This window comes from Phyllobates terribilis, unplaced genomic scaffold (genome assembly GCF_046119375.1).
Source record: "Phyllobates terribilis strain yellow unplaced genomic scaffold, ASM4611937v1 Scaffold_1__5_contigs__length_1240528914, whole genome shotgun sequence".
NCBI classification, from domain to species: domain Eukaryota; kingdom Metazoa; phylum Chordata; class Amphibia; order Anura; family Dendrobatidae; genus Phyllobates; species Phyllobates terribilis.
In genome coordinates, this window is record NW_027362761.1 from 750,266,006 (window position 1) to 750,280,500 (window position 14,495).

The following is a 14,495-nucleotide window of genomic DNA, read 5'->3' on the forward strand; positions in this document are numbered from 1 at the left end:
CTAGTGATGTAGTCATGTAAGTACCCTTTTACATTTTTGCGGCCCTTGGGATTGGTTCAGTATGACATTGCAGCCGTTGGACAATAAAATCCTGTGCACCCTGACCTAGACCCACACAGATTTGCTTTTTTAGGTGGGTGTACCAGTCAAGAGGAAGATGCTTCAGGAAACACCAGTGGGTTTTTTTCCCTGAAGCTTTTGTTGTTTCCTTAGCATTTTCTCAATGTTTTTAACGGCTGTTTTTTTTTTTTTTTTAACGTTTTCTGGACGCTTGGCATGTTTAGAAACCTGAAACTGTTAAGACGCTCAAAGGACCGAACATATAAACAGCAGGCTGTGGTTTGTTCATTCTTTGGAGTGTTTTTCGGGCACTTTTTCAAGCGAGATTTTGGAATGGACCCATCTAAAAAAAAAAAAAAAAAAAGTCTAGTGCACATACCCTAAATGTTCGGCTACTCTGCTTGCTGTCAAACGCAGCTGAAAAAAAAGCAAAGTGGATGGAATTTCATGAAAACTCATGCCCACTCTGTACCAAAAAAAGCATAAATAAATAGGGAAAAATGTGCATTTTGGCACAGACACCTGCGGAACAACATGGCCTTATATTTGAAGGAAGGTAACAGTGGTAACATGACCATTAATGAAAGAAGGAGAAAAACAGGTGAACAGCAGACTGAAGACTTTATTCTTAACTTGGAAAAATCAAGTAAACCATTTCTGTTAAAGGTGCAACTAACAACTTATCCCCCCGCCAGTCCCGCACATCAATGTCACTAATGCATGCACAATCCTCCATTTAGTCACCCCGGAGCCACTCCAGGAAAATCTGCAAGTGGTTTGTCATCAGATTTTACTTTATCTAGATCATTAATTTCTGGATGTTACGATAAAATGGATTAAATAATGAAAATGTATGGCTGTGAAAAAAGGAGTAGTGTCAGGGGCTGTGGCAATAAAATATAGGAGTTAGTAGCCCAAAAAGTTGTTTTGGCAGGTATCCAGTTTGCAGCGATACTGGCGGATAGATCTAAAGTACTGGGAGTGGGCACCTTCTTATTCCACTGGATGTCATGTGCTGAAAAAATGGAGATGTTGCACCTTTAAAGAGGTTTGTGTATTTTTTTTTGTTGTTTTTTTTAAGAGCTGACTCTTTAGAAATACATTTATTAAAACAAAATGATCCTCTTTCACTTACTGTATTGTAACTACGTCAACAAAATTGCAGAGGAGATTCACAGCACTCAAATGCAGTTTTAAAAAGCCGGTAATATTTAACATACAATTTGCTATATATTTGTGACTATATACTCTAGGAAGATCAATAAATTAAATAGGACTAGAATATTTAGGAAAAGGATAATATTCTATCACCGCCTAAAGTCAGGACATGAAAAAGGACTCTTACAGGCCACAGTACTCCTCTATAAGCAGCTGCCTCCTTGTGGCGGGAACCTGGAACGGCACTCCATTAAAGTAGGAAGATAGATTCTCACATACATATTGCAAAATTGGACACAGGAAAACAAAAAGTATAATAAAATATATACTGTATATATATAAATAATCTTAACACAAAAGAGTGGCAAGAGGTACGACATGGAAGTGTTCAATGCACACACAAAAAAAGCAATTCGGGGTGAACTGATAGAACATTCATGTTTCATGCGAACACATTTATAGGATCTCTTATTTCGGATGGATATTGCCATTGAAACGCTTGAAAAATCCATTTTGTACAAAGTCAGAGCGATCTTTAGTGTTTTACTTTCCAGGAGAAAGACGCTGTACAAAGATGGCATTTTCCTAGTCGTTTCCTTCTCATTACTATTATTAACTCACTCTCTCTATACATATATATATATATATATATATATATATTTATATATAATTTATTTTTAAACTTTTTTTAAATTATTAAACCACTCAGTTTTTAACTCTCTCTTTGCTACATCAATCTAACTATAAAGGTTGTAACAGACAAAGTCATCTTCTGATGATATGCAAGTTTTAAAGGTGAGTGAGGGAGAGGTCACCATTTTACAGCCGATAGGGGCGGGGGGTGGAATGCTGTGTGGGTTTGTGGAGAAGGAAAGGTTTAGCAGGCACAGTCCTGGTGTGGTGGAGCCTGCTGGTCGGTGAGCTGAGGTCCCTGTTTGGCTCCGGTAACAGCTGGATCAGCCGTATCCAAGCTTTCGGACATCTTTTCACAGATTATGTCCACCAAACGTTCAAATGTCTGCTTCACATTAATGTTGTCTTTTGCGCTGGCTTCAAAGAATTCAAAACCTGTAACGTAACAATGGAAGGTTAGCATGTTCTTTAACAGTTCTTCTCAATTGGCGTGATTGCTGCAGCACTAACATCACATCACATGTGCTGCAGACAACTGAGCTCAGGAGAGCTTACTGTTTAGATGTCACAAACCATTGAGCTCACTGATTGGTTGCCTCACTGTCATGTCAGCCAATCAGTGACTAGAACCATCTACACAGGCAAAGCTCAGTTGTTGCCAATGCTGTTGATTCGACATCGGTGCTACCGGCACAAAGTGAGCAGCGTCTGAGACCCAGTGTTGGACCTGGGCAGGGTAAGTATAGCAAAATTAGGTTTTACTACTAAAAAGGAATTTATAAGAAACACTTTTCTGAATAGGGACAACCCCTTGAAGACAAAGATTGCCAAATTCTTCTTCTGCCAAGAATTCTTTTTCCCCATCTCCCAGGAGTGAATCAATTGAGCATGTTGAAATACAGCAGTCCAGCCATTTTTTTTCCTGCTGAAGCTCCCATTAGAGGAGAATCAGGAGCAAACATTAAACTCATGTGTAACCTACAGAGCCCAGGTTCTTCGAATGGACCACATGGTGTCTCAGTGGTTAGCTCTGTTTTGGAGTGCTGGGGTCCTGGGTTCAAATGCCACCAAGGACAACATATGCAAGGGTTTGTATGTTCTCCCTGTGTTTGTGTGGGTTTCCTCCCACACTCCAACGACAGATGGGGAATCTAGGTTGTGAGCCCCAGTGGAGACAGTGCCGATAATGTCCATAAAGCATTGTGGAATTAATGGTGCTATATAAGTGAGTAAAATAAATAAAAATTGTATTTAAAAATATGCAAGGAGATTGCCATTCGCTATAAAAGATACTGACTGAATAATGGCCATCGTGTCAGTATTAAAGGGAATCTGTCACCACTTTGGCGTTATCAGACCTCTATTATGGCCATACAGGGTATAGAAAAGTAAATCTATACTTACCTGTATGGCCCATAGTAGAGATTTGATTGCAGAGAAAAGCGCTTTAATCAATTTTACTTTGTACAGGCTTGGCGTCCGGGGGACACCAAGCAATCCCCGCCTATGTGCTTATTATTCCCCCAAAATCCCCGCCTGTATGCTTAATTATCAGATCTCCCCTGTACGTCACAGGGCCCTGTGACGTGCGCGGTGCTCCCTGACTTTCCGGGCATGCGCAAAGCGCCGCTCACATAGAGCTCACAGAGCGTGCTTTTCTTCCTCTCGGCCCGTCTCTGTGCGTTGCAGGGTTATATTGCGCAGGCGCTGGGAAGTGACAGTGACCCCCCCCAACGCCTGCGCAATAGAAACCTGCGGCGCAGTGCACAGGCAGACGGGGCTGGGATGAAGCAAAGCGTGCTCTATGTGAGTGGCACATTGCGCATGCCCGGGAGGTCAGGGGGCACAGTGCACGTGACAGCCCTGTGACGTGCAGGGGAGGGGGGGGGGGATATGATAATTAAGCATATACGTGGGGATTTTGGGGAATAATAAGCACATAGGCGGGATTGCTTGGTGTCTCCCGGACGCCAAGCCTGTACAAAATAGAATTGATTAAAGCGCTTTTCTCTGCAATCAGACCTCTACTATAGGCCATACGGGTAAGTATAGATTTACTTTTCTATACACTGTATGGCCATAATAGAGGTCTGATATCTCCAAAGTGGTGACAGATTCCCTTTAAATGACAATAGCCATAAGCATAAAAGGGAGTAACAATATCTAAACCTACTCCTAACCTTTCATTGGGGACAGGCTTAGAATAATGACGTGTCTTACCAAGATGATCTGCCAGCTGTCTTCCCCGCTCTGAAGACACCACTCTTTCGTCTTCCATGTCACATTTGTTACCAACCAATAAAACTTGAGCATTGTCCCAAGAATATGTTTTGATCTGAGTTGACCTAGCAAGGTAAGTGCAATTACAAAGTTTCACTATAGACATTAGCTAATGGTCAAATAAGCAAAATAGCGCCATTAATAGTGGATTATTAATGCTTGTCTGAATGTAGTCCAGAGCACATGCAGTATTACATGTGGTAGAAGGAAGACCCACCTCTACAATAATCATATGATCTTATCAAGGCAACATGGTCTGATCATACCACAGCTCCTGGGCAGGGAAGCAAAAGAGTATACAGACATTACAGCAGATTCTTTCTGTGAGATAAAACATTTATCTTCCTGTTTTTAAACAATGTTTTACTTCAAATAAAGAATTATCTATGATCGCCTGCTGTAATGTCTGTATACTCTTGCGTCTCCTGGCCAGGAGCTGTGGTATGATCAGACCATGCCCTGCACAGACACAGCCATTACACAGTACACAGCAGGGGCACATTTATAAGATTATCTCAGCACAGGAACATTCTATTTAAACACATCCAATTGTGGAAGTTATTATTATTCCAAGCTCTATTGATTAAAATCAACTTTTGTTTGTGGGAAAACCCCTTTAATGCACTTTATACATGCGGCCTTGTTGGTCATGTATCTAGTTAGAACAAGGTTTGTTTTACTGTTAGAAAATTTTAATAAATGAAGAACATAATCTGACTTAGTTAGGTCAAGTGGGCAAGTATACCTACAGTTTCCACCTGAAGTTACCTGAACCATGAAATGTTCACGGGCTTATTTGTCTAAGATAAGAGCATGCCAAAACATTTTTCACCCCAAGAGAATTACACAGAACACCTGGGAGGGTCACTATGATGTCATGTAAAGCACTCCCAACAAACCTTTTATCCCCTACACCTTTCTAAATATGTGTGGTGTGTAGTGTAGGTGCATTAAAATATCAATCGCCGTCCGGTCCTCTTCTTACAACAATTCCAACGTGTTGGATCACACAGCAGTTTATAAGTGACCTTTCACACAACTTTTTGTACGCTTGTGTGAACCTACCCTTACACTGTAAGTCTATGGAGGGTCAGAACGAGGCTTACATTATAAAAGGATTCCGGTTCACACAAACTCCAGTGTGATCTCATAAGGTCGAACTAAAGGCTCGCGAGACTGGAGGACAGGAGCAGATGGCGATCAATAAATATTCTAACCCATCTTAAGTACAAACATATTTAGAAAGGTTTTAGGAATAAAATTATAGTTAGGAGTGCTTCATTAAACAATGCAAAAAATAAAATCACAGGTGTTAACATTTTACTTTTTTTTTTTCTTTTTCAACAATTTCGGCTTTAGCGAGGATACTAAAAGCTAGCACTCACAATAATTCTAAGGAGCTAGTACATCTAAAGTAAATTGAGATTTGTAGAGACCCCTTTTCTGCTGGCACCTTAGGAATTAGTACATAGCACTACTCACCAGTCCTGTACAGCATTGAACGATTCTTCATTGGTTATGTCATACATCAGGATAAAGCCCATAGCCCCCCGGTAGTAGGCGGTGGTAATTGTCCTGTACCTTTCCTGTCCAGCAGTGTCCTACACAACAAAGTGGTTAGAGCCTTGTAAGTGTAGATATACAATAATACCACAAAACAGTACACCCACAGATTCCGTGAAGGACAGGATATAGAGCTACAATACATTCATATACTTTATAACATTCTTTAACCATTCCTTTGCCGGGTTTTTGTTTTACTTTAACATTTTGTGCATATGGTAGCGAAGACAATTTTCACACTCTTGACATGCGCAAATAAAATCTACATTACAAAATCAAAAAAATTCTAAACTTCCAAACCTATCAATTTTTCCGAAAGTAGATTTCTGGCACGTTGTTAAAATGCCACTCCCCTTTATACATTCAGGCATCTTATCAATTTTTATGCTTTTTTTTTTTTTCTTTCATAAAAATTGCAAATTGATGGCTAAAAGTGAGATCCAAACTGAAAATTAAAGGGCTTGTCCACTACTAGGACAACCACTTCTTGATCTAAATGTTTGGCCCCGATAAAATAATAAAGCCTATACTCCTCCCGTGCTGGCGCCGTTCCAGTGGTGTCAGTACTCGCGGTCCGGGGGCTGCCGTACTGTTGTTGTGACATGTGACCCCACTGCCCAATCAGCGCTGGCATCACTGTCCGCCCCCTTCAGACAAATCGAACATGAAGAGGAAGTCCGGGCTGCGGCTGATCTCAGACTTCCTCTTCATGCGAGGACAGTAATGCCAGCGCTGATTGGGCACCGGTTTCACGTGTCACAACAACCGCATGGGAGCCCCGGGGAGAGCGAGTGCCGACACCACGGGAACAGTGCCAGTATGGGAGATGAATATAAGGCCAAGCGTGAGGTATGACAAAGTTCTCAAAGTAGTGGACAAGTTCTTTAAATCTAAAATGCCTCCTTAAAATAAAAGTTCAACATGTGCAGAGTTCATATATAAAATGTAGACTTAAGTCTAGGTATTATGTATCCTCGTAAAATCAGGAGACCTGGAGAAACTAAAAATAGGCTGGAAAACTCAAATCTGGCATGTCACTTTGCATAACAACTTTAGAATGCTTTTATGTATCCCAGAAGGATTAAGGCTTTTCGTGACACATTGTACATTACATTAATAGTTAACGTAGATTGATGTTATTTAAAAAGAACCTGAAATTTACAAAAAAAATGTGCACTTTTCAAATTTAATGTATCTATCTGTAAAACAGATAATTTATACCACACAAATTAGTTAAAGGTTTTTTCCAAGACTGTATTAATTTTTTATTATGGGCCTAAGAACTAACAGGCAGGTAGTTGTTAAATATCTGCCTGATTTGCCCAGCACAAATCTCTGCAGGCATAGAGTGGTCACAGACCGCATCTGCAGGCGATTCTGCAGCTTCTGAAGAGGTTACATCGACAGAGAAGCGGCTTCTCTTCAGTTCTGTTGAAGAAGCGTGACTGCCGATGTCTTGCTGATTGTCAACTGGCTCCCCGCTGCATGACTTGGGGAAGCCGGCTGTCAATCAGCATCACGCCTCGTGGACAGAGCGGCCCAGAAGAAGAAGAGTTGCTCTGTTGACATGGAGCAGTTGAATCGTCGGCAGGAGCAGTCCGTGACCGCTCTGTTAACTAGTTAGCAACTATCTGCCTGTTAGTTGTTCGGGTCAAAATAGAAAAATAATTTAGTCCTAGATAACCCCCTTTAATTAACATTTCTTATACATCTACTTTACATCGACATAGTTTTGTACATGTCCATTTATTTTTTTGAGACTTTGATAAGCTTAGTAACAATCTTACAAATGTTCAATGTAAAATACTTTTATGCCCAAAAATGACACAAGTATTCTCGGAGTGATACCTTTATTGACTAACCAGAGAAAAAAATATATGCAAGCTTTCAGAGCACAGAGGGTCCTTCTTCAGGCAATATTACAAATGAATTGATAAGACAAAAGGCACAACATTTAAGAGATGTTACAGCAATGACATTTGTTCATGAGGTGTAAGGGGTAATACCGCCTATTGATAAATCAAGGAGATTAAATTAGGGGTTTTTGTTGCAAATGGAAAGACCTTGGGATTGTTTAATTATCTGGAGGTGTGAATTGTGTCCATGTAGTGAGTCATAAATCCAGGTGTTAGATTGAGTCCTGTTGACAAGGAATTGAACATCTTTATCAATTTGAATTCCCAGATTCTTCTCTCCCTGTCGCCCTTGAAATGACCTTTCAGTATTTCTGGACCAGAGAGATGTTTTCCCACAGGCGTGTCCAGTTCATTCTTTAAGGCCCCGTCACACATAACGAGATCGCTAGTGAGATCGTTGATACGTCACGGTTTTTGTGACGCAATAGCGATCTCGCTAGCGATCTCGTTATGTCTGACAGGTAGCAACGATCAGGCCCCTGCTGTGAGATCGCTGATCGTTACAAAGCTTCCTGGACCATTCCTGGGTCGTTGCGCTCCCGCTGGGCAGTGTGCATCGCTGTATTTGACAGCTTATCAACGACCTCGTTAGCGATTCAGAACCGAGACAGGTAGGCATGCATAAATTGGACTTTTCCGCGCCCCTCGTCCCCGATTGGTGGTCGCTACAGCGTTCTCATTTTCCGCCGTGCATAAAGAAGGCAATAGAATAGCGATTCCATCCTTTGTTTCTGACCTCGTGCTGGATTGCAGATCCTAGCAGAATTCTCCGGGCTGTTGATATCCGTTCATTCGACTGAGTCCTGATTTTGCGGATCGTTGTAGCGACTAAGGCCGCCCAATCAGAACGCAGTAGCGTCCACCAATCGGAGATGAGGGGGCGCGGAAAAGTAATTTTATGCACGCCTTTGTGACACAGTACAGTCCCTATCAAGGTGTGGATCGTTGAAATAGCTGCTGTGTGAAAGCGTCCCAACGACCACCGAGATCGTTAGTTAGATCGCTGGGGCGGCCGAAATCGTTGGGAAGTTCTGCATGTTTGACAGCTCCCCAGCGATCACGAAACGACTCTCCAGCGATCCCAAAACCGTGACGCACTAACGATCTCGCTAGCGATCTCGTTATGTGTGACGGGGCCTTAACTGTGTGTCTGTGTACACCTCTAGATAATTAAACATTCCCACGGCCATTTGCAACAAAAAACCCTAATTTAATCTCCTTGACCTATCAATAGTAGGCATCACCCCTTACACCTCATGAACTAATATCTTGCTGTAACATCTCTTAAATCAGGGGTCCTCAAACTTTTTAAACAGGGGGCCAGTTCACAGTCCCTCAGACCATTGGAGGGCCGGAATATAGTTTTTAAAAAAAAATATGAACAAATTCCTATGCACACTGCACATATCTTATTTTGCAGTTAAAAAAACAATACAGGAACAAATACAATATTTAAAATGAAGAACAAGTAAAGTTAAATCAACCGGTATTTCAATAGGTAGGTAACTGTACCCAATAGGCAGCATAGGTCCTCAATAGGCAGGTAAATGTTCCCAATAGGCAGCATAGGTCCCCAATAGGCAGGTAAATGTCCCCAATAGGCAGGTAAATGTCCCCAATAGGCAGCATAGGTCCCCAATAGGCAGGTAAATGTCCCAAATAGGCAGCATAGGTCCTCAACAGGCAGGCTGTATAATGCCCTATGCAGGCTGTCCCCCCCTTATTATGCCCCATGCAGGATTTCCCTTTCTCCCACCATATAATGCCCCGTGCAAGATATCACTCCCCTGTCTTTATAATGCCCCATTCAGGATGTCACCCCCCCATATAATGCCCCATTCAGGATGTCCCCCCCCCCCCCCCCCCATATAATGACACATGCAGGATATCACTCCCCTGTCTTTATAATGCCCCATTCAGGATGTCACCCCCCCCATATAATGCCCCATGCTGGATGTCACCCCCCCCATATAATGACACATGCAGGATATCACTCCCCTGTCTTTATAATGCCCCATTCAGGATGTCACCCCCCCATATAATGCCCCATTCAGGATGTCACCCCCCCCCATATAATGACACATGCAGGATATCACTCCCCTGTCTTTATAATGCCCCATTCAGGATGTCACCCCTAATATTATGTCCCATGCCTCCATACATTTAAAAAAAAAAAAAAAAAAACAATACTCACCTCCCTCCTCCGCACCTGCTGCCCGCTGCTCGGGTCCGGACTCCAGCGTTGTCGGCGTCTTCCCGCTCAGCGCTCCCTGTGACGGCTCAGGGGAAGGCGCGGTGTAAAGACGTCACCGCACCCTCTGACCTGAGACGTCACAGGGAGCGCAGAGCAGGAAGACAGCTGATCTGCGGAGGCACGGGGAGAGGTAAGTATCGGGCTGCCGGGGCTCTGAGAAAGCGGGGGGAAGGGCGGGCGCTGACACCGCTCTCCTCTGCCCACAGATCGGTGGGCCAGATAAAAGTCCTCCGCGGGCCGCAGTTTGAGGACCCCTGTCTTAAATGTTGTGCCTTGTGTCTTATGAATTCATTTGTAATATTGGCTGACGAAGAAGCCTCTGTGCTCTGAAAGCTTGCATATATATATTTTTGGGGGTTAGCCAATAAAGGTATCACTCCGAAAATACTTGTGTAATTTTTGGGCATAAAAGTATTTACATTGATTTTTCTGGCTAACACAGTACCACAATATAACTTTGTATTGTACATCATACAAATTTTCAAGAAAATTTCAGAAACCTCCTTTTTTTTTAAGGAGTTGATTATGGTCTCCGGAGCATTTGAGAAGCCGGTATATTAGAAGCCTCACACAAATCACCCTATTTTAAAAAGTCCACCACAGGAAAATAGGGATGGCTCTACTATGTCAGGATATAAAAGGCAAACCCCCCACTTTACAAGTGTCCCCATTTTGGAAACTACACCCCACAAGAAATTAATCCAGGGGAGCAGTGATCATTTTGGACACTAGGTGCTTCACAAATGTTTATAACATTGGGACACAAAAATTAAAAATGACATTTTTTCCACAAAAATGTTTCCCTTGCCTAACAAATTTGTTATACAATTTTCCCGAACACAGTGCCACCCTATAAGTGGCTGGATACTACTTTTTGGTCTTGCAGCAGGGCTTGGATAAAAAGGAGCACTATTTGAGTTTTGTAGTGCAATGTTGGCTGGAATAAGATTGCCGACACCATGTCCCTGGGTTCAAATCCCACCAGGGACAACATCTGCAAGTTCTCTGGTTTCCTCCCACAGGCTAAAGACATACTGATAGGGAATCTAGATTGTGAGCCTCAATGGGGACAGCAATGATAATGTATGTAAAGCGCTGCAAACTTTTCATTTCAACAAGGGGTAATGGTTGAAAATGGACCCCACAATTTGTTGCAATTTCGCATATGTGGTTGGAAACTAAAGTTAGGGTTCGGAAGGGAAGCAGTGCCATCTACTTTGGAATGCAGATTTTTGCTGGAATAGATTGTGGGTGCCATTTGCAGAGCTCCTGGTTGAAAACAAATAGTATATGCAAAAGGAGGCCTGCACATCCAAAAAAATGAACCTTTATTATGGAAAAAAGTGAAAAAAATATAATGATAGCTATTAAAAACACCAAAGGTGTGAATGTTAACATATCTCAGTCCAAGATAATGAGCAAGAATAGACCAATAGGTACAGATATGACGTTGGAACACACACAAAAAAAACAAAAAACAAAACAATACCCCCAATAATGATAATGTAATACAATTAAAAACATATTTGTAGAACGGGTGTGTAATAAATATGATGGTTCAGAGCCTAAAAGGGGTGATGAGAGAATAAGAAAAGAAGAAACCACTACAGAGGTATGTAGCAGCAACAGAGATATTGGTCAAGATAGAAAAACCATGATAAAGAAACGCTGTAAATAAAAGTGGCATCAACCCAGAGGCAAAACAGAAAATAAAGAAGCAAATTCAGCCAACCATATCTGGAGTCAGATTTGCAGAGCCCTGACATATTAATACAGCAGAAAAAGTAACCCCATTTTGGAAATTACACCCCTCAATAAATTGATCTATGGATGCAGGGACTGTTTCGGTCTTCACGTGTGTTTCCAGAACCGTATGGCTGGATGTTGCATTGTGAAAAGTGCAAATATGCCAGCTTTCTGCCCAGCTTGTGCTTCTGGGGACACGCACCCTGTACATTGTTAGGTGGGTTCTTCAGGCTACAGTAATGGCAAACAAGTATTATACAGTGGCTTGCGAAAGTATTCACCCCCTTGGCATTTTACTTATTTTGTTACATTACGACCTGTGTTTAAATATTTTTGTAATCTGATTTGTGTTTGATGTATCAGCACTAAATAGTCTAAGTTGGTGAAGTCGAATGTCAGAAAAATATAGGCATAGATTAATTTCAAGGGATCACATAACTAAAAATTGGCATGTGCATATGTTTTTACCCCTTTCGCCATGAAGCCCCTAAAAATTTCTGGTGCAAGCAGTTACCTTCATAAGTCACATGCTTAGTGAAAGGAAGTCCACCTGTGTGCTATCTAAGTGTCACATGGTTTATCAGTATATACACACCTTTCCTGAAAGGCCACAGAGGCTGCAACACCATTAGGCACCAATAACCTAACAACACCATGAAGACCAAAAAGATCTCCAAACAAGTCAGGGACAAAGTTGTTGAGAAGTACAAGTCAGGGTTGGGTTATAAAAAAAAATATCCCAATCTCTGATGATCCCCCGAAGCACCATCAAATCCATTATCATCAAATGGAAAGAACATGGTACCACAACAATCCTGCCGAGAGGGCTGCCCACCAAAACTCTCAGCCCTGGTAAGGAGAGCATTAATCAGAGAAGCAGCACAGAAACCAAAAGGTAACCCCGAAGGAGCTACAGAGTTCCCAAGGAGAGACTGGAGTCTCTCTCCATACAATCACAATAAGCCGATTGGCCTAGTCAAAGCCCAGACCTTAATCCAACTGAGAACCTGGGGTCAGACTTGAAGATTGCTGATCACCTGAGGAAAGCATCTAACTTGAAGGAGCTGTAGTAGTTTTGCCTTGAGGAATGGGCAAAAATCCCAGTTGCAAGACGTGGAAAGCTCAGAGACTTATCCAAAGTGATTTGCAGCTGTAATTGCCACAAAAGGAGGCTCTACAAAGTACTGACTTTAGGAAGGTGAATAGTTACACACACTTTTGTCCTGTTTGTTGCTTGCTTCACAATAAAAAGAAACCTAAATGCTCACAGTTGTAGGCATGTTCTTTACATGAACTGATGCAAACCCTAAAAAAACCTGTGAAATGCCAGGTTGTGAGTTAGTAAAACGCGAAAAATGCGAAGGGTGGTGAATATTTGTGCAAGCCACTGTATGTACAGTTAGGTCCATATATATTTGGACTGAGACAACATTTTTCTAATTTTGGTTCTAGACATTACCACAATGAATTTTAAACAAAACAATTCAGATGCAGTTGAAGAAGTTCAGACTTTCAGCTTTCATTTGAGGGAATCAACATTAAAATTGGATGAAGGGTTTAGGAGTTTCAGCTCCTTAACATGTGCCACCCTGTTTTTAAAGGGACCAAAAGTAATTGGACAATTGACTCTAAGGCTATTTCATGGACTGGTGTGGGCAATCCCTTCGTTATGTCATTCTCAATTAAGCAGATAAAAGGCCTGGAGTTGATTTGAGGTGTGCTGCTTGCATTTGGAAGGTTTTGCTGTGAATTAAACATGCGGTCAAAGGAGCCATCCTTAAGCTGCAAAAAAAGAAAAAACCCATCCGAGAAATTGCTACAATATTAGGAGTGGTAAAATCTACAGTTTGGTACATCCTGAGAAAGAAAGAAAGCACTGGTGAACTCATCAATGCAAAAAGACCTGGGCGCCCACGGAAGACAACAGTGGTGGATGATCGCAGAATAATCTCCATGGTGAAGAGAAACCCCTTCACAACAGCCAACCAAGTGAACAACACTCTCCAGGAGGTAAGCGTATCAATATCCAAATCTACCATAAAGAGAAGACTGCATGAAAGTAAATACAGAGGGTTCACTGCACGGTGCAAGCCACTCATAAGCATCAAGAATAAAAAGGCTAGACTGGACTTTGCTAAAAAAAACATCTAAAAAAAGACAGCACAGTTCTGGAAGAACATTCTTTGGACAGATGAAACCAAGATCAACCTCTACCAGAATGATGGAAAGAAAAGTATGGCGAAGGCGTGGTACAGCTCATGATCCAAAGCATACCACATCATCTGTAAAACACGGCGGAGGCAGTGTGATGGCTTGGGCATGCAGGGCTGCCAGTGGCACTGGGTCACTAGTGTTTATTGATGATGTGACACAGGACAGAAGCAGCCGAATAAATTCTGATGTATTCAGAGCCATACTGTGTGCTCAGATCCAGCCAAATGCCGCCAAACTGATTGGTCGTCGTTTCATACTACAGATGGACAATGACCCAAAACATGAAGCCAAAGCAACCCAGGAGTTTATTAAAGCAAAGAAGTGGAATATTCTTGAATGGCCAAGTCAGTCACCTGATCTCAACCCAATTGAGCATGCATTTCACTTGTTAAAGACTAAACTTCAGACAGAAAGGCCCACAAACAAACAGCAACTGAAAACCACCGCAGTGAAGGCCTGGCAGAGCATCAAAAATGAGGAAACACAGCGTCTGGTGATGTCCATGAGTTCAAGACTTCAGGCAGTCATTGCCAACAAAGGGTTTTCAACCAAGTACTAGAAATGAACATTTTATTTACAATTATTTAATTTGTCCAATTACTTTTGGTCCCTTTAAAAACAGGGTGGCACATGTTAAGGAGCTAAAACTCCTAAACCCTTCATCCAATTTT

The 14,495-nt window shown here is 41.9% G+C and overlaps 1 protein-coding gene across 1 annotated transcript in view; it reads right to left on the minus strand.

Annotated features, from left to right (window-relative positions):
* Positions 1-662: 662 nt before the first annotated feature.
* Positions 663-14,495, minus strand: part of RAB3A (RAB3A, member RAS oncogene family) — a 73,098-nt gene continuing 59,265 nt past the window's right edge. Inside the window, exons 3-5 of the mRNA XM_073636879.1 lie at positions 5,614-5,732; positions 4,072-4,196; positions 663-2,286 (exon numbers count right to left, since the gene is read on the minus strand). Coding sequence (XP_073492980.1) covers positions 2,096-2,286; positions 4,072-4,196; positions 5,614-5,732 — 435 coding nt within the window. The 3' untranslated portion in view covers positions 663-2,095. The remainder of the gene's footprint in view (positions 2,287-4,071; positions 4,197-5,613; positions 5,733-14,495) is intronic.